Below are 21,077 nucleotides of genomic sequence, written 5' to 3' on the forward strand. Positions count from 1 at the left end.
GCTCTGCTTTTTCGTCATCATCAAAGGCCGCGAGTCGGCCTGAGGGGCCTACGAGGGGGGGCATAGTTACTACCGTATCCGATTTGAGAGTACGAGCTAAGCGGTAGTAAGACCTTTGGGAGGGCGCGAGTCCTTCTAAGAAATCAGACCATCTGGCATCTCGGACTTCGGCGATGCGAGACTTTACGTCGCGTTGTAGGGCACGCATTCGAATACGATTTTCCGCGGTAGGATACCTGTCGTAGGCGCGTATCGAGGCGTTCTTAGCTCTAAGGAGTTCCCTAATATCGTCGGACAATTTGAAGCGGTGAAGGAAGTCCTCCGCTACAACTTGTTTCGATGACCTATCTAATGTCGAGGTGATGTGTGATGTTAAGATGTCTATGGCTTCAGCGGTATCCTGAGAAGACGGGGTAGAGTCCGGGTTAAACGGGAGCGATGGTGGATCAGATTCAGAAAGGCTGATGCCCAGCGTGTGCCAATCCACCACAGTCCTCGTGACGGGAACGGAATCGGGAGCGCGACCGAGCTTCATGACGACGGGACGGTGGTCTGAATCTAACTCTGAAACTACTTCGATCGAGTGTAAGCGCAGAGTTACGTTTTTTAATAACGCTATGTCGAGTATATCCGGGCGATGCGCGATATTTAGCGGGTAGTGAGTCGGGGTTAACGGAGCGACGATATCGAAGGCGAGATCATCGACTAACGCGTCAAGCCGCCTGCCATTCGGGGTTGTGGTGTGTGAGTTCCACCTGATGTGTTTACAATTTAGGTCGCCCGCCAGAATGACAGAGCTCCCCATACCGAGCAGCGCCTCAATATCACTGCTTAGAACGATCTTATCCGGTGGAAGATAAACGGACGCGATAACGATCGGCGCGTGTCCCGTCAGTGAGATTCGGCACACTGATGCTTCGATATTAGCGAGCGCGGGAGGATCGAGCGGGACGCAATGCAGGGCTCTTCTATAGTAAATAACGGTACCACCACCACGGGCAGAGAGCCTGTCGTTCCTGACCATGCCAGTCTTGTGTGCTCTTCGCTCTATGAGCTGGCGCCGAATCTTGTTGGAATACCCAGTACCTGTTATTGAACATGGTATGAGAAACAGGTTCCAGAAGGTTCGTCAGGACTGTATTTTGATACACAACTGCATTCGTTTTTACACCTTTCTCACAAAAATGTACCTCTGTTAAGCCCCAATAAGAAACTCCCAACCATACCATGAGCGAGGATGGAAAATGACCTCGTTGGACACGCGGAATACGGTTGCTCGCTTCTTCACTACTGTGTGCGTACACCTTATCATTTTGTTTGTTGTAGCTCTCTTCTATGGTAAAAATTTTTTCATCCGAAAAAAGAATTTCCCGATATTTTTTTCCCGCGTACCGCTTCAACAAAGCGCGGCATCTCTTCAGTCTCAGGTCCATTAGACGAGCATTCAAACGATGTCCTGTTTTTCTTCGATATGCCCGAAGCCCTAAGTCTTCATTTAACACCCTTTTCACCGTGGTTCTGCTTAACCCCATCTGAAGGGCCAACAGTTTCTGCTTACGTTTGAGATTTCTTTGAATTCGCACCTTCACAGCTTTTATTACTGCTGGAGTCCTAACAGACCGAGGGCGACCACTTCTTGACCTGTCATCTACACTAGAGTCTTCATTGTATCGTTTGATGGTACGATAAACGAATCTTTTGGTTATATTCAAATTTTTCAGCATGTTAAAAATTTGAATTGGCGCGTAACCGCAACGATGCAACGCAATAACTGCAACACGGTCTTCTTTAAGCGTCCACTCTATATTTAAAAATGAGTAAAATTCTAAAAGTATTCATTTTTATTTTCATGAACAATTCGAAATTCGAATTCAATAAACTTTTTTGTGGCCAGCATTCTAAAAGAAAAGTTTTTACTGTGTGACAATACTTATGACCTGACTAGGTATTTACAAATAGTTAGGTATGTGAACTTCATAAAACAACTTTTATAATTAATCTAAGGTTGTAAAAGAGCATTTTTGTGTCAGACGTTAGACAGTAGATGTTTTTTTTTATTGCTCATATGGACGAGCTCACAGCCCACCTGGTGTTAAGTGGTTACTGGGGCCCATAGACATCTACAACGTAAATGCGCCACCCACCTTGAGATAAGAGTTCTAAAGTCTCTGTATTAGTTACAACGGCTGCCCCACCCTTCAAACCGAAATGCATTACTGCTTCACGGCAGAAATAGGCGGGGGGGTAGTACCTACCCGTGCGAACTAACAAGAGGTCCTACCACCAGATGTGGTAGGATTGGTGATTTTCATGAGGATCGGTTACTACTCACCTTCAATTGAGTACAGATTGTATAAGTCGTATGCTAGTTTGCCTATCGAAGTAATAAAAAAAAGATAAACATGGCGCTTTGATAGGTTTCGATAAATATTATTAAAATAAAGTGTATTAAACTACGTAGTGTATTAAACTACTTTTTGCATTCGATTCTGTGTAGGAAGCTAAAGAGAGTTCCTTGAACAAGCCAATTATTGTACGTGTTGATTCGTTGGCTTCCAATTCATTTAATAGTTTCATTCATTTATATGAATAGTTCGGTGTTTCCATCCGACGCTCAAACAATTAGACAACATTGCTCGGAAATTGTTAGTGTTCCGAAACTTCGCTGTCAGTTAATTATTTTGAATGGCAACTTTATACATTAGCGTTAGATAATTAGAGTAATGGAGTTTTGTATGAGTTCTCCATAAGTTTTTAGCGTAATTTCAAGTAGCTACTTAGGTACAAAGAACCCAAGAAATGCAAAGCTTAATTATACATAGGCTTTAAATCAAAGTCTCATTTTCTAATAAATGTGTTTGAGCGTAAGCCACTGCCCATTTTGTATTTATTGATCTTGGGTGACCAAGATGTCACAACAAGAGGTCGATTTATTGCATAAATACTTACTTGTTGGTTGGGTTTGATGTGGCTACGATGCTAATATTTGCTTTGAGACCAAACTTGACTCTCGTTTATTTAAAGTTGTTTAGTGATTCATTGTTATAATTTAGCCATGCATTAAAATTCGATGGGAAAGTTATAGTAGGTACAATCACTAAAAACGTAATGCCTCAAACGCGTGTCGCAGTCAATCTAATCGGGATTAATTATTCATTCGGGAAGCTCTTTAGAATTAAGTACTTAATTATGCTGATTGAATAGTTTTTAAATGTTTTAAATCATCCTAATAAAGATTAGGTAATCAAGATAATCAATATTCACCTCAACAACTTTTGTTTCACCACTTAGGATCTTACAATTACTTTTACTAGATTTGTCTTTCTTTCCTTAATGTAAAATTAAAAAACGATAAATCAATACTAAATTTGTTGTTTAATGTAAATTCGGTAGTGAAATTTAGATTAATAAAATTTGAATACAGTTTGCGATCTTAAATAATTATAAAGATAATTATTGATCAAATGGAAAAGAAATGTTCAAAACCTTGACTTTGGCCATTTATAATTTAAAAAAAAAGGCATAAATGTATTCTCTCGCAACACAGGTCTACCAAGTGAAAACTATTCTCTGTTTGTTTGGTGAAAGACGGTAGGCAGCGGCTTGGCTCTGCCCTTGGCATTGCTGAAGTCCATGGGCAACGGTAACCACTCACCATCAGGTGGGCCGTATGCTCGTCTGCCTACAAAGGCAATAATAAAAAAAAAGACAATATGGAAAATAGGTGAGCTTCAGAAAATGGGTGTAATTAAAACAATCGGGAATATTTACAGCAAACTTTACGCGCTTCTGGTATTAGCAATCTAACACTTAAATAAAACAAATAAAAATTGACATTACACAAAACTGTTCGTATTGCATAATTAAAAAGTGCACATACTGAAAAAGACGTAACGTGATTACGAAAAATAAAAAGCTTAATGTTTCACGATACAGACAGTTCGTGACAACATAAAAAGAAACTTGAGACATTTTAAAACTCTAAAAACGCTTTTATAAATCCTGTAGGTACGATGCACACAGCAAACTAGTGTAAAGCTATTCACAATTTTCAAATTATGTATTTTGTATTCCTTTTTTTTTATTGCGTAATTAGGTGGACGAGCTCACAGCCCACCTGGTGTTAAGTGTTTACTGGAGCCCATAGACATCTACAACGTAAATGCGCCACCCACCTTGAGATATCAGTTCTAAGGTCTCTATATAGTTACAACGGCTACCCCGCCCTTCAAACCGAAACGCCCTACTGTTTCACGGCAGAAATAGGCAGGGTACCTACCCGCGCGGACTCACAAGAGGTCCTACCACCAGTAATTACGCGAATTATAATTTTGCGAATTGTAATTGGAATAGTTCCGGGAGAAGAAAGCTGGCCTGAGTCAGACCTGCTTATCAATACCACTAAAAAACTCCAGTTCCTTTTTTCTAATGTATTAAATTACATTTTCATAGTGCATTCATTCATTAAAATGAACTGACTCATGGATTTCGTTGGGACGAGGCAGTCCGGGGAACAGCTGTAAGCTGAGCTGACTTCGCGTTATAGCTTCCCATCCTGGAGCCTTAGTATAACATCGAGTATTTTATGCTTAGTCAACGAATAATATTTTCCATTTACTTTATACATTTACACACATTCAAGTTACATTTAATTTTTAATACGCTTTTATTAGCTTCAGACGTATGTATGTATGTTGGTAACGGAATCTTTGAAGATGATTTTGACCCCTTCAAAACGTCGGATTAACTCGAAATTTGGTATACTTATTGAGGACCGATGACAATTAAATATTAAAAAAAAATGAAAAAAAAATTTAAGAAATTGAAAATCAACTAAAAAATTTAATTTTATTGTAAAAAAGCGTGGGGTGTTTTTCGGGATATTATCAAAATAATCCTTCTACTCATATCTGTTCATAAAACTATATAGAACTACTTATACCATGCACCACACGCTTTTTTTTTACAATAAAATAATTTTTTCTTACACTATTATTAATTCAAATTTATTATTATTTTGGTTGGGAGGTAAAAATTCATGTGTTAAGTTAAGCAGGCATTTGTTTGTAGTACATAGGCGGCACTGAAAATTTCGGGAATTGACGAAGTGACACAACACTACTATTTAAAAATGTATTTATTGCTTTTCGAAGTATTCTCCGCGAAATTTGACACATTTTTCCATACGATGGAACCAATCATTGAAGAAACCATTCCATTCGAAAGTTGGGGTCTCCAAAATGGCCGTTTTGTAGGCGTCCACAGCTTCTTCAGGTGATGAAAATCTCTGTCCACGCAATTTATTCTTTATTTTAGGGAAAGTATAGAAATCATTAGGGCTTAGGTCGGGGCTGTACGGCGGATGGTCTAATAATTCTATGTTTTCTTGCTCTAAAAACTCTTTTGTTCTGTGCGCGGTGTGAGAACTCGCATTGTCGTGATGGAGGATGATGCGGCGGTTGCAGTTCTCTTTACGGAGTTCAGAAACGACCTGTGGCAAACAAATGCTAGCATACCATTCTGCATTAACCGTTCTTTGTCCCTCAAGAGGAATAGTCGTAACATGGTCGGTTTTGGAGACAAACGTGGCCACCATTTTTTTGCAACACTCCGTGAACGAACAATGTTTGTTGGCTTTAACTCATTTTCGAACACCCAAACTCGTGACTGGTTTTTTGTTTCGGGTTCGTACGCGTATATCCAGGATTCGTCACCTGATACGATGTTGTATACAGCATTTGAGGATCCTGCGTGGAATCTTTCGAGAGTTCTGATGCACCAAGTAACGCGAGCCGCTTTTTGCTCTTCACAGAGCGAATGCGGTATCCATCGGGAAAACAACTTTTTTACACCTAATTGTTCATTCAAGATTATTTGTATTTGACTCATGCCAATGTCTAAAGTTGCCTGAATTTCGCGGTATGTCACATGTCGATCTTTCTCAATCAGCTTACGCACAGCATCAACGTTTTCTTGGGTGACTGCAGTTTTTGGACGACCTTGGCGGGGATCATCACTGAGCTTGTCACGTCCACGTTGAAACTCAGCAAACCAGCGATAAATTGTGGTTTTGGATGGGGCTTCACCACCAAATGCAGAAATCATCCGGTCAACACACTGTTTTTGTGTTAAACCACTTCGAAAGTCATAATAAATAATCGCTCTTGAATTTTCTCGAGTCAATTCCATTTTCTCAACGACTAAACAAGTTTGACAAAACCTCGTGACAAGACCGAGAATCTTTTTTTAAATAAATAAATGGTATTCGATTTTTAAAACCAAGGAGTTTTCAATTAAAAAGATTTTAATATGACAGGAACAGTGGAAATATTCCATTCCCGATACTTTTAGTGCAGCCCTCGTATTTCAATTGTGAATCTTTGTGTATTTCTGCGTACTGCAAAGAATCATTATAATACTTTTCAGTGGGTCGCGATTCTCTTACAATGCTCTTACTAGGGTTAGTGTTAGCAATGTCGTCAGGTTTAAGCTCCGTGAGCTCATTTAGGTACTTGTTAGTTTACGCTCATAGCCTCAAGGATATCAGCTTAGGTAGGAAAAAACTTCAGGATACTCGTTTTTTTTATATTTCTGCCTCCAAAAGTCAAATGTGTAGAGTTGGGCAAAAAACAATGTCTCAGTAATAGTGATGTACAAATGTCTGTACCGTAATAGAGATAAGAACGATTTTAATTAGAACTCAGATAAAACTCGCGTTATTTTCAATAAGTTTTTATTTATTATTGTTTACTGCACGTGATGGATAAACGAGTTACCTTGGTTTAAACTGTGACCCCTTGGAGACTATAGACATCACATAAATTTTTTATCATTACAATTATGTATATTGTTTTCATAAAATATTTCATTATTATAATACAAAAAAGATTATATCGAATGGAAAATACCAATTATTTCTGTTTTATATTGTATCCTGAGTTATCTATATACATATGTGAACCATTAGACCATGTAGAGTATTGATAGAAGAGCTGCTCTGTCATTTATCTTAAGAGTGCCGTCCTTCAGGGCTGGAAATAGGTCAACAGGGCACCGTTCTTAATTGGTACGAGAGAAAAAACTGCGGAAAATTTATGATGATACAGCATAGATAAATAATTCTAAAGATGGCTTCATTTTTTTTTAGATTGTAATTTTTTTTTTGTTTTTTATTTTTGCTTAGATGGGTGGACGAGCTCACATCCCACCTGGTGTTAAGTGGTTACTGGACATCTACAACGTAAATGCGCCACCCACCTTGAGATATAAGTTCTAAGGTCTCAGTATAGCTACCCTACCTACCCTACCCTTCAAACCGAAACGCATTAGCTACTGCTTCATGGTAGAAATAGGTGGTGATATCTACCCGTGCGGATTCACAAGAGGTCCTACCACCAGTGAAAATCAAAAAAACTTAAAAATCAATTTCGATACACATGAATGAATACAACGCCAATATACACCACTTTTACTTGGATGATAATTTTATTTCGTTGCTTGTGATTCAAAAATCAAACTGAAACTATTTTGATGAAAATTTTACGAGAGAAATGTGAGAAAATTCGTAAACATTTGTAAAAGCGTGCCAAGGTAACAAACGTCTGGTGTTTTGACGGCCGTCTGGTGTAGTGGTAAGTGACATGGTCACTACACAAGGGGGTCGCGGGTTCGAATCCCGCCAAGGGAAGATATTTGTATGATAAATATAAATGTCTTTTCCAGGGTTATGGATGTATATTAAATATATGCATGTGTATAATAAAAATCTTACATTTATTTCCGTTATCTGGTACCTGTAGCACAAGTTCTTTACGAACTTATCACGGGACCAGTTAACGTGGCGTGATAGTTAGTAAAAAAAAAAAAACGTACAAATAAACAGCGAAATTAATAAGATCCTTATTTTTGAAGTCTGTGTCGGAAATGACTCCGTTATCTGGATACATTATTAAGGATAGGCAAGTCTAGGCAGTGAGCGCACAAACCCATTTCAGCTAATCAAAAGCACACACAAGTTAATATAAATTTTGAATATTTTTTTCGATTCAATAGATTTACTCAAGTAAGGCTAGTAAAGAATCTATGCAAACGAAAACCGACGTGCGTCATTCAACGTTATAAGCGGATTGGTTCGGACAGCTTGGTACTAGGGTTGACACTTCCTCTATAAAACTGCATATTAGGATTTTTCTTTCTAATTGAACGCGTTAAGTTTTATTTACTCCTAATGCGATTATTTTTAGGCAAAGATTACTTTGAATAAATGATCAGAAATTGCAAACTAGAAGTTGAGACTTCAACAAAAATAAAAAAATATACATAAATATGTAGGTATATATAAAAGGAATTCACGAAATTGGTTTGTGAAACTTAATCTTAATAACTTAATACCTAACAAAAAACGAGCTAATAATCTACCTGATTGAAATCAATTGATATCGGCTAAGGAAACTGATAAAGTTAGAACTCTTAAGTCGGCTTTCTAGTCTTGTTAGTAAATTAGAAGTAAATAACTTTTAGTAGATGGGCTCACGAGTCCCCTGCTTTATTCTTTATTGGAGCATTTATGCATTAAGTTAATGCTAATATCTACCTTGACATTAAATAACAATAATATAATAATCAACTATGAAATCAGAAATTAAATGAAAAAGGCATATTATGTATTTGTGTATAATACATGTATAAATATATGTATACACATTTTAAAAAAAAAATACGATTATTCCCGCCACTTGCGATTATTAGGTATGATTATATAATAGACAAAACTTTTGAGATCATGGCAGATATAGGCAGAGTGGTGGTACCTACCCGTGCGGACTCACAAGAGGTCCTACCACCAGTTAATAAATCAAATCAAATCAAATCAAATTTTTTTTTTTTATTCAACATAAATGAAAGTACATACTTGTTGAACGTCAAGAGAACTACCGCCAGTTCACAAGAACTAGCCTCCGTCCTGAGAAGAATTGGCAAGAAACTCAGCGGGCATGTCTTTTTTTTTTTTTTTACCTATGAAATTATTATTTATTTATTTTTTAATATTAGATTTTTTTTAAATATGAATTTTTTACAATGAGTATTATAACGTAACAATTACTACAATATTGAAATGCCTGGAGCGAGCAACTCATTCCCACTTTGTGCAATCTTCTAGATAATCATTGACTTTATAGTAAGCAACCTACCACAAGTTCTGCCGTGAAGCAGTAATGCGTTTCGGTTTGGAGGGTGAGGCAGCCTTCGTAACTATACTTAGACCTTAGAACTCATATCTCAAGGTGGCTGGCGGCATTTACGTTATAGATGTCTATGGGCTCCGGTAACCACTTAACACCAGGTGGGCTGTGAGCTCCTCTATCCATCTAAGCAAAAAACATCGGGAAATAACTGGAGAATTATTTACCCAGTTATTCAGTTAAACAAAAGAGAATTATTTTGTCCGTTCAACCCTATATTTGCTTTCAAGTCATTTTTATTTTTACCAAAAAAGTCGCCTTTCATATACGTTGGGCTTTTGTGTATCGAAAATTTGAATTGCTTCTGTATAATGGATAATAACGTAAAAAAAAAACTTTTATAAGGACTTACTTGGACCATTGAAGTTATTAAAAATTTTAATGAATTTTTTGCGATTCTGACAAAACATTTTTTTTTTAATATTTTTATTGCTTAGGTGGGTGGACGAGCTCACAGCCCACCTGGTGTTAAGTGGTTACTGGAGCCCATAGACATCTACAACGTAAATGCGCCACCCATCTTGAGATGTAAGTTCTAAGGTCTCAAGTATAGTTACAACGGCTGCCCTACCCTTTAAGCCGAAACGCATTACTGCTTCACGGCAGAAATAGGCAGGGTGGTGGCACCTACCCGCGCGGACTCACAAGAGGTCCTACCACCAGTAACTACGCAAATTATAATTTTGCGGGTTTGATTTTTATTACACGATGTTATTCCTTCATCGTGGAAGCCAATCGTGAACATTTGTTGAGTACGTATTTCATTAGAAAAATTGGTACCCGCCTCGAATTCGAACACCGGTGCATCGCTTCAACACGAATGCACCGGACGTCTTATCTTTTAGGCCACGACGACTTCTTAACTATTATTGTTACTATTGATTATTACTGTTCAAAGACTCTGGTTATGTTATTGCAGAATCGAATTATCGCATTAATAACGAAGATGGCGTCGCGATATTGCGATCACGACTCTCATTAGAGGCGGTTTGAAAACACGCGAAACCTCAATTAATCTTTCACGAATATTCCCGTTTTAATTAATGCGTACGGGACGACACTTGATTAGGCTCTTGTTGGCGGGGCTTTGATTAGACGAGCACTTTGTAATCAAATAATGTTTGTCAGTTTGTCGAAATAGAGCGCTACAGATTGCTCTCGTCCTAATCGAGATGATGCAATTTGCGGAGATTTAATTAATCTAGTTTTATGTAAATGCACGATTCGCGACTTAAAACAAAATGTCGTGTCTATTGTGTGCATAGTTTTTAGAGTTTTTTTGCTTTTTTTTCTAACATTAATTACTTAAGGTTTTGATTGTTTAAAATAGTTTAAATAGGTTCGAACGTTAATATTATCGATAGGCAAACTTTACTTTGTATCGAAAAAAGTCAGACAACGATAAAAATTATATATATAGAATTTACTGACACTATTCCTAGCAAGAGCAGTGCTTCGTTGAATCTACTACCGGATCGAAAGCGCGTCCATCTGAGAAGATCCGGCGAGAAACTCAGTGGACGTTATTTGACCTTTGACAACGACAAGATCAAAACATGATTATCATAAACATTGAAGATTATAGAGAACAAAATATCATCATAATCGTCAATCGATGTCTTATTTATCGTTCCGTTCCTTCACCATATTACAGTTCACAAATAGATATTATAAAACTAAAACAAATCTCAGCACAAATAACAAACATATATCATTAACTAGATAACATTCTTTAAAAGGTTGCATTATTGTCGCTCACACCTGGGATCGTGTCACGGCTGAATTGAAATTATATTGCAATTTATAAAAATTAAATATCGACATTGCGTTTCTATAACGAGATATTTCTTTAACTAAGCCGTCACGTTTCGATTTGTACATTTTTCGTGAAATAATAAGGCATTTGTAATGATATTTCATATTATTATCAGAGGATATAATGGAATCTATCTGAGATTCGGAGCTGCTGAGTTATTGGTGTAATTTGTGAATGTCTCTTGTGAGTTGATAGCAGTTCTTCATCTTGAACTTATCTCACTTAGTGGGTCGACATTGTTTGCATTCATGCTGTGCATTTAGTTTGAACTTGAACAGCCGACTCGTTCCAAGATCGTCGACTCCTTGTGAAAATAGTACTCTTTGGTTCGGGAAATTCATGTATGAACTAATGGGAGAATGGGCTGTAAATAGCAACATTCTTCTTCTTTACGGTGTTGGAATCGACGAACGGATTTGGAATTTACCGGAGAATGAATTAGGTATAGCGCGAGTATGATGTGTGAACTAACAGTAGGCAGCGGCTTGGCTCTGCCCCTGATATTGCTATTGTTTATGGGCGACGGTAACCACTTACCTACCATCAGATGGGCCGTACGTTCGTCTGCGTTCAAGGTCAACAAAATCAGCTTACATACAAACAGCACATTGCAACTCCGGAGCAGGTACGGGTAGGTTCGCTATGCCCCTTCGACCCATCTTTTAAGGTACTCGATGGCTTACAAATCACTCTGGTCTTCAGTAATTTTAATATCAGGGTCGTGAGTAAGTCTACGTATCTACAGCAATTAAATGGAAGCTTGTGTTAAAATAACACAGAGCCTCATGATCTCAGAGATCTCATGCCTGTATTGAATCCTCTAGTCCAGTTACCTCATTGCTGAGGGTCGTGACGATCATGTTTAGACAGGATTTTTTATGGTCTTTCCAGCGAAGGGCTTCGTGAAGGGCTTCGTGGAATGGGGTTTCTAGTGTAGTGCTGATTTGATACTAGTCACCTCCACCAACTAGTCTAGCTGTGCCCGCGCGGTCTCTTTCCCTCTATCTTCCCTGTCTTGAATAGTATTGGATTCTAGTACTTATTAATTACCATTTCTAAGTTTGCGCTGACCTTCTAATTTAATTCCAGAAGCACTGAAGCTGTACGGCGAAAGACTAACGGAATGGGAGAGGAACGAGATAAGGAAGTACCCTCAGATCTGGTTCCTTGGCTTGGAGTCCAACAAGGTTCAGGCAAGGTCCAACCTGCCGAACAATTGCGGATTCGACGATGAAAACGGGAGCTATAACAAGGTCTGCATCTAAGCTTAGTTCCTTCTATAACAGAAACATTGAATAACTTAACTTATTAACTGACTTCAAAAAAATAAAGGTTCTCAATTCGACTGTATGTTTTTTTTATGTTTGTTACCTCATAACTTTTGACTGGGTGATTCGATTTTGATGATTCTTTTTTTCTTAGAAAGCTGACGCTTCCCGTGTGGTCTAGTTCCGATAATGGTATCCATGAGAAAACCATGTTAAGTCTTAAATTTGCATTAAGTACGTGCGCGAGAAATAGACGAATAACTCCGTAACTCAATATCACGCCAACCGATTTCGATGATTATTGTTTTTAGCGTATATTAATTTGTTTTGGAATATCTTTCTTTTTATTTGAAGTCGGTTTTTATTAAAGCATGTCTACTTACAATTAATCGATGCAAATTTTATCTATTTAAAGGAACGATCCTATTTTGCAACTCAATTACAGAGAAGCCCATAGCTTTGTATGTTTAGTTCTTGGTATATTTGCATGTGATCCATCAGAACTTCAACTACCTTTGCCTCAATTTATCATTGGGTATATTTAAGCTACTAAGTTTTATAGTCGTCGTGGCCTAAAGGTTAAGACGTCCGGGGCATTCGTATGTAGCGATCACGTAGCGATGCACCGGTGTTCGAATCCCGCAGGCGCGTACCAATTTTTCGAAATACGTACTTAACAATTATTCACGATTGACTTCAACGGTGAAGGAATAACATTGTGTAATAATAAAAATTAAATCCGCAAAATTATAATTTGCGTAATTACTGGTGGTACCTGGACCTCTTGTGAGTCCGCATGGGTAGGTACCACCGCCCTGCCTATTTCTGCCGTGAAGCAGTAATGCGTTTCGGTTTGAAGGGTGGGGCAGCCGTTGTAACTATACTGAGACCTTAAAGCTCCTATCTCAAACGTAAATGCTGCCACCCACCTCGAGACATGAGTTCTAGGGCTTCAGTTTTTGCAGTACAACGGTTGCCCCATTCTTTAAGCCGAACCGCGTTACTGCTTCACGGCAAGTGGTTATCTGTTATTGCTGCTGTCGATATTTTTTCTAATTTAGGCACATTTATATCGTACTAACACACTCGTTATTAGCTTCTTCTGGCGAATGTACTTAAATGCAACCATAATTCTTGATGACGTTCTGATCTACGTAACTCAACAATGAAGCACGTCTTTTGTACAAACTCGTGGCTAAACGTAGATTCTGAGCACGCGTGAACGCAATTCATGCTTCGTAGATTTGATTTTCGTTCGAATTAAACGTTCTCTACAATCATTAAGGTAGTTAGCAGTTCTTGCTTTCAATAAACCACGATTTGGCCCTTTAAAATCTCTCCAACGTAATTTCTTGCTTGCCTGTGCTTTGAAACAACTGAGCTACGAGGGCACGAAGGTCGAGTGATATAGGAGAAGAGACTGCATGGGACTGTTCGGGATTATAGACATTCCACTTGTTTTAAACTTCTGTAATGTACATAACTGAAAGTGCGTTCACAGTTCGCAATGTATTGTAAATGACCCGAAATAATCGGGTTGATTTAGTCGATTATACCTTTACGCATAATTCTTCATCATTTCATATCTGTTCCAGCAAATCCACGACCACATCGCGTACAGATACGAGATCCTCGAAATAATAGGGAAAGGTTCATTCGGGCAAGTTATCAGAGCTCTCGACCATCGCACCGGTGAACAGGTAGCGATCAAAATCATCAGGAACAAGAAGCGCTTCCACCACCAGGCCCTGGTTGAAGTCAGGGTGTTGGACCATCTCCGACTGAAAGACAAGGACCAGTCGCATAACGTGATCCACATGCTGGATTATTTTTACTTCAGGAATCATTTGTGCATTAGTTTCGAATTGATGAGGTGAGTTCTGGTTTCAGCAAATGTTCATGCAATTCCCGATCCTGCGGACAGAATGGAAAGCAGACGACATCGCCCCAAACACGTCATCTCGGATCCTCCCGATGCACTAACGGTGCTTTTAGGTACCCCAAGCTCCGGTCATCGTTCTCGTCGAAACCGTCGCTATGAACCCTCAGACACAGCCCACTGAGTTTCTTCCGGATCTTCTCAGTGGGTCGCGTTTCCGATCCGGTGGTAGATTCTGCGAAGCACGGCTCTTGCTAGGGTTCGTGTTAGCAACGTCGTCAGGTTTGAGCCCCGTGAGCTCACCTACTAGTTAAGGTTACGCTGGTATAGCCTCTCAAGGCTCTCAGCTTAGGTAGGGAAAAAAACAAACAAACAAAAAGCAAATGATTTTAGGTCTAGTGCAGGTTTGTTCGAAATCATAACTGACATTTTCAAATATGTCAATTTAGAAATAAGTTTCAGTTCCATTCTATTATATTACGAAATAAAAATAGATAGTTCTTTATTGTAGGCATTGGCTCAAAAAGATCGTGAAAACGGCTATTTTATAGCGTAACTTTCTATTTGAAAAAATTACATGAACACAAACACTGCGATTTTTATTATTGTAAATAAGATTAAGATCCGTTTAAAATGTTTGGTAAAATCGCTAACGCAACATTCTAATTCGTTTATGACCAAAATAATTCTGAAAGGGATTAGCCAGATAGCATTTCATCTTTATTGTTAATGCTTTTCATTAATTACCAGTTATTCTGGTTCACGAAATTACAATGCATTGGAAACTGTAAATTTAGATAAAAAATATCGTGGAACTATTAAGCTCGGCCGCGTACTGTAAATTACTTCCGGTCCAGGCATGTTTCCATAGTGGGTACAGTTCCCAATATTTTGTGCCATTTCCCGCACTCCTCTAGCTAACTTGACGGATGGTTTCGTCTCTCTAAATTAAGATAAATGAGGAAAATATCGCACAAAAAAGACCGTCAAAAATAGTTCGACTGGTTTTAGACTTACCCTGATCGCATTCACGTCTAGTGTTCTTAGGTTTTCACGACGTTAAGGCCTTTAACTTAAAGGTTAACTTCCCTGTTTAAGGTTAACTTCTACAATATAATCAGAGGAAGATCGGGTTGATAATTCAATAAAATCAATACGAAATTGAAACTCAAACTCTTTAGGGACGAAAGAACAAAAAACATTAATTTAAATTATTCTTTATTGTGAATTGTTCATTTTATATTCAAAACAATTCAATAGGTTTTAAAAAAAATACAAAAACAGCGACTATACATTTTTGTTGTTGACATTTGTTGACATATGTAGGCGTTGGATAGATATATAGGGCATAGAGTTGAATACCAAACACACACATATTTAAATTATTATGCCAATGTCCCTAAAGAGGTTAAACCTGTTTTTTCATCTCGATACGAAACCTTCAACAGAACGCTGACTGTGATTGATAAGTAGGTATTTTTATCATGAGCCTAGTTAAGGCTAGTAGATACATGATATACAAGATACATGCAGCCTTAGTGTATGATAATATAGTTTATAGAATCTACAGGTAAAGAAAAACCTTTATCATTTAAAACCTTTAAAACTCGTTAATTTAAAAAAAGATTTTTAATGATATGAAATACTTCAAAATGGATAAACAATAAAAAACTTAATTGCGTTTTCTGTGTTATAGAAATCAACATTTAAAGCCCTTAATCTCATTTAAAATTAATATTTTAAACAATATTATTATATTATGCAAAAGTGAACTACTCTTTTTACTGAATGACAGAGTGATGCCGTCTAAGAAAATTATTTGTTACAACTAAAGAGTTTTAAAGGTTTAATTTGAAAAAGATTTTTCTTTTACATATACTTAAGTATCTCGTTTTATGTTAGTATTGGTATCATGAAGAGGCCAGAGTCGTTTTTTTTTATTACTTAGATGAGTGGACGAGCTCACAGCCCACCTGGTGTTAAGAGGTTACTGGAACCCATAGTTACATTATTTATTTACAAGATTTATCGTATTTTCTCGAAAAATAGGCGAATAATTGAATAATTGAAATGTAGTCCATTATTATTGTTTATTTGCTTCCAGCATCAACTTGTATGAGCTGATAAAGAAGAATAACTATCAGGGCTTCAGTTTGAGCCTCATCAGAAGGTTCGCTAGCTCGTTACTGCGCTGTCTTCGGCTCCTCGAAGCTGAGAACATCATACACTGCGACTTGAAACCGGTTAGCTTTCTGTTTTATTTATATTTAAGGAGAAATAAAATCTAAACCACCTGCGGAATCGGTATCTTAGAGTAAGTAAGCCATCTCTCCTTAAGGGCGTTCAACTTCCTCATTGAGACACAATACTGGTAATTTGCAAATTAAGTCAGTCGGGTATTGGTCATCGTGGCCTAAAGGATAATACGTCCGGTGCATTCGTATCGAGCGATGCATCGGGGTTCGAATCCCGCAGGCGGGTACCAATATTTCTAATGAAATACGAACTTAACAAATGTTCACGATTGATTTCCACGGTGAAGGAATAACATCGTGTAATAAAAATGAAACCCGCAAAATTATAATTTGCGTAATTACTGGTGGTAGGACTTCTTGTGAGTCCACGCGGGTGGGTACCACCACCCTGCCTATTTCTGCCGTGAAGCAGTAATGCGTTTCGGTTTGAAGAGTGGGGCAACCGTTGTAACTATACTAAGACCTTAGAACTTATATCTCAAGGTGAGTGGCGCATTTACGTTGTGGACATCTATGGGCTCCAGTAACCACTCAACAACAGGTGGGCTGTGAGCTCGTCCACCCATATAAGCAATAAAAAAAAAACCTGCATCGGGTACTATTAATTTTTGACCTTTTCATGAGCTCCCCCACTGCTTTCCGATTATAAAAATAAAACAGCAATATTTAGTCATAGTCATAAAAATCATCAAGATTGGGGCTTACATTTCAAGAGAGGTTTAAAGGAAGCGGGACCTTCTATGGACTTTGGTAACAAAATTTCCCCCTGCTCCACTAAATCAAATTAAACTGTGTTGCCGCAGTTACAACATACTAGATTTTAAAGTTTACTCACTGACACAAGTTTCCATATTACATTTCTTTGGATCTGGAGAAAATCGCCAGACTTCTAGACGCCAAACACCAGAACTACGCGTTAGGGCGGTAGGTGGAGCATGTCGGACTTAAACCCATTAAAATCGCCTGTTACTCAACAACCAGCGTCTGAACCTTGGGTCAGGTCATCGATGGCAGACTATCCCATAGTGATTTACAAGACTAGATTTATTTCTCAGGAGAACATCTTGCTGAAGGCCAGAGGCAGTTCCTCCATCAAGGTCATTGACTTCGGCAGCTCCTGCTATACAGACGCTCGGGTCTACACATACATACAGTCCCGATTCTACCGGAGTCCCGAAGTCATACTAGGGTTGCAGTACGGACCGGCCATTGATATGTGGAGTATGGGTAAGGTCCACTTTGGGTTTCTGTGTTGCAGATAATTGCAGTCTTTTGAAAAAGAAGAAGCACGTAAGATATTTTTGCAACTGTGAGCTTGATTAAAAAGTATACAACTCATCTATACTTATTAATATTATAAAGCTGAAGAGTTTGTTTGTTTGAAGTTTGAACGCGTTAATCTCAGGAACTACTGGTCCGATTTGAATTTCTTTCAGTGTTTGGTAGCCCATTTATCGAGGAAGGCTATAGGCTATATAACATCACGCTAAGACCAATACAAGCGGAGCACCAATAAAGAATGTTTCAAAATCGTGGCTATTTTTACCTTTTGAGAGTTTCGGCTGCGTGCGCTGCAGAAACGGCTAAAGTTTCGCTAAAATAATGTATGTCAGAATTGTTCCCTTTTAAAAGATCTAAAAAAAAGTCCATGACAGCACATGTCTATATGTTAAGGTTGGCTCACTATAACGTTTTTTATGCTAACCAAATTTGTTCTAAAGTAAACCATTACTTGTGAACTATTCCACGCGGACGAAGTCGCGGGCAAAAGCTAGTGTATTATATATACAGTGATCTCACGATTTTGGCGGGGAAATCAGTACTTCATTTTTTAAATTTTATCGAATATTCGCCTATAATGAAATTTGTTTAGCTTTTTTTTTAAAAAAAAACGCGTATGAAATAAATTGAAATTAACAAAAACCTACTTGGAATAAAACGTCATAGACAGAACTCACTAAATTCCTTAAACAGCAGTAAACTAAAAAAGAGATCTCTATCAAACGAATAGATTCAAACGGACAAATTAACATTTAATTTACATAATTGTTTAATGTGTGTCGTTTCCGTTAACGGATCGCACGTATTACGTATACAAATGTCTAGAAACATCTTTGAAATAATTAAACAAGAAATGTCAATGAATTATCAAACAACAAAATTGTTTATGGCCGAACTCTATTGTCATTGAATCATTACAAACAATTCAGCTTTTTATTCACGTTTCCGCAATTAAAACGTGAGATATATGTATATATTCGATGACCTTCTTTTATGTATAGAGGGAAAAAGAGACGGAATGATTCAATGATGCGAAAGATTATGTTGATAAGACGCGCCCAGTCTGCATTTACTATGCCCATGTGTTACGTAAGCAGTAGTAGAAAGCAGGAGAAAGGTTCACCTGCCAGTGTACTTCCGAACTTGTAAGAATCTTGTTTTTTACGTCACTACCTACGTCCGCGGAATTTATGTCAGTTATAATAATACTATTTAAAGATGTATTTTTTTTTATTGCTTGGGTGTGTCGACAAGCTCATGACCCACCGGGTGTTAACTGGTTAACGGAGCCCATAGACATCTACAATGTAAATGCCGCCATCCACCTTGAGATACGAGTTCTAAGGTCTAATTTTTAACAGTACAACGGCTGCACCCGACCTTCAAACCGAAACGCATTAGTGCTGCACGGCAGAAATAGGCAGGGCGATGGTACCTGCCCGTGCGGACTCACAAGAGGTCCTACCACCAAGAATCACGCATATTATAATTTTGGGTTTAATTTTTGTCACACGATGTTATTCTCTCACCGTTGAAGTCAATCGTGAACATTTGTTAAGTACGTATTTCATTGAAACATTCCGATAGAGGCACCCGTCACGTGCGGACGTGCTCATCGTCCACTCGATCGCCCGGTCTTTGTTCGCCCGGCTTTTGTTAGCCCGGCCATTGTTCGCGCGGCCTGTGTTCGTGATACATCTGCCGACCAAGTGTGTTTCCTGGAAGCTTTTATTTGTTTTGTTTTAGTTATTTTTGTGTTCGTGGAACATTTGCCGACAAAGTGTTTTCCTGCAAGTATTTATTTGTTTTGTTTCTTTTTGTAATTTCTGTTTTGTTGTGCTTTTTCTTTGTCCTGTAGTAATCGCGCCGCATTGCCACCTGTGTTCAATAGAACCGCTCAGGTCCGAGAAGTTGGGGCCTCGCCGCAAGGCGAGTGTTTCAAGACCCGGGGCCGCCCCACCTGGGTACTCAGCGATCATGGACGCTGTATTCGCGGAATTCCTCCGACTTCGCCACCCACAGCTCGCCTCAGAGTTTCTGGCCTTCAAGGCCAATCACACTGCGAGCCCTCTCGAGGACTCCGCCGCGCTCGCTGCTCCTGCGTCGCCTGTACCTGCGTGCAGAGCTTCTGCATTGAGCACCGCAGCCTCTGTCGTGCCTGCCGCTCCCGTGTCGCCTATACTGGCGAGAAAAGCTGCTGCGTCGTCCGCCGTGACCATCGTTTCAGCTGAGCGATCATCCGCGGCCTCCGTCGCGCCCTCTAAAACACCTACACTTGCTCGTAGGTCGCCTGCACCCGCCTCCTCGTGCTCCGACTCTGACTCGGACATGGAGGTCGACCTCGCCCCCGCCTCATCGACGGATGGATTCACCCTGGTACAGAAGGGTAAGAAGCGTGCCGCGGAGTCTCGAGCTCCCGCGGCCGCTAAAATTAGCAAAGCCGTGAACGCGTCGCGCCCCCGCCCTCAGACTCCCGTTGCGCCCCCAGCCCGTGCCACTCCGTCGCCGCGTCCGGTGGCACAAAATAAAACCCAGACCCCTCCCCCGGTTATCCTTCAGGAGAAGGCAGCTTGGGATCGAGTTTGCCTGGCCCTTAAGGCCAAAAATATAAATTTCACGAATGCCCGTAACCTCGCGAACGGCATTCAAATTAAGGTTCAAACACCCGACGACCATAGGGCCCTCTCTTCTTACCTGCGTAAGGAACGTATAAGTTTCCATACTTATACGCTCCAGGAGGAGCGCGAACTCCGCGTTGTAATACGCGGAATCCCTAAAGAGTTAGATGTAGAGCTCGTCAAGGCCGATCTGTTAGAACAGGGCTTTCCAGTGAATTCTGTGCACCGTATGCACACCGGTCGCGGTAGGGAGCCATATAATATGGTTCTAGTCACCCTCCAGCCTACCCCCGAGGGTAAGAAAATCTTCAACACACAGACCGTCTGTAGGCTCTCCGGTATCGCCATCGAAGCCCCCCATAAAAAAGGCACTCCTAGCCAGTGCCATAACTGTCAATTGTACGGGCACTCTTCCCGTAACTGTCACGCGCGCCCCCGATGTGTTAAGTGTTTGGGCGATCACGCCACGGCCCTCTGCGCTCGCGACCAAAAAACCGCGACGGAACCGCCTAGCTGCGTCCTGTGTCGAACACAGGGTCACCCCGCGAATTACCGTGGTTGCCCCCGAGCCCCTAAAATAAATCGCCGCGTCGCCCGCCAAAACCGCCTCCGAGCTTCCGGCCCAGACATCAAAGCCACGGCACCCTCTGCGTCGCAGGCTAAGCCAGCGTTCGTTCCGGCGGCGGTGCCCAGTGTCTCGGCCTGGGCAAAACCGCTG

General features: G+C 39.6%; 1 protein-coding gene across 4 annotated transcripts in view; it reads left to right on the top strand.

Annotated features, from left to right (window-relative positions):
• Positions 1-21,077, top strand: part of Dyrk2 (Dual-specificity tyrosine phosphorylation-regulated kinase 2) — a 92,709-nt gene that overhangs the window by 36,857 nt on the left and 34,775 nt on the right. For 3 of the 4 annotated variants that reach the window (XM_089740201.1, XM_089740202.1, XM_028171953.2), the window contains exons 3-6: positions 12,148-12,311; positions 13,922-14,199; positions 16,310-16,448; positions 17,516-17,687. In XM_089740201.1, coding sequence (XP_089596327.1) covers positions 12,148-12,311; positions 13,922-14,199; positions 16,310-16,448; positions 17,516-17,687 — 753 coding nt within the window. The remainder of the gene's footprint in view (positions 1-12,147; positions 12,312-13,921; positions 14,200-16,309; positions 16,449-17,515; positions 17,688-21,077) is intronic. The other variant, XM_089740200.1, reaches the window with a different exon arrangement.

The sequence above is a fragment of the Bombyx mandarina genome, chromosome 04, assembly GCF_030267445.1.
Source record: "Bombyx mandarina strain Sakado chromosome 04, ASM3026744v2".
NCBI lineage: Eukaryota > Metazoa > Arthropoda > Insecta > Lepidoptera > Bombycidae > Bombyx > Bombyx mandarina.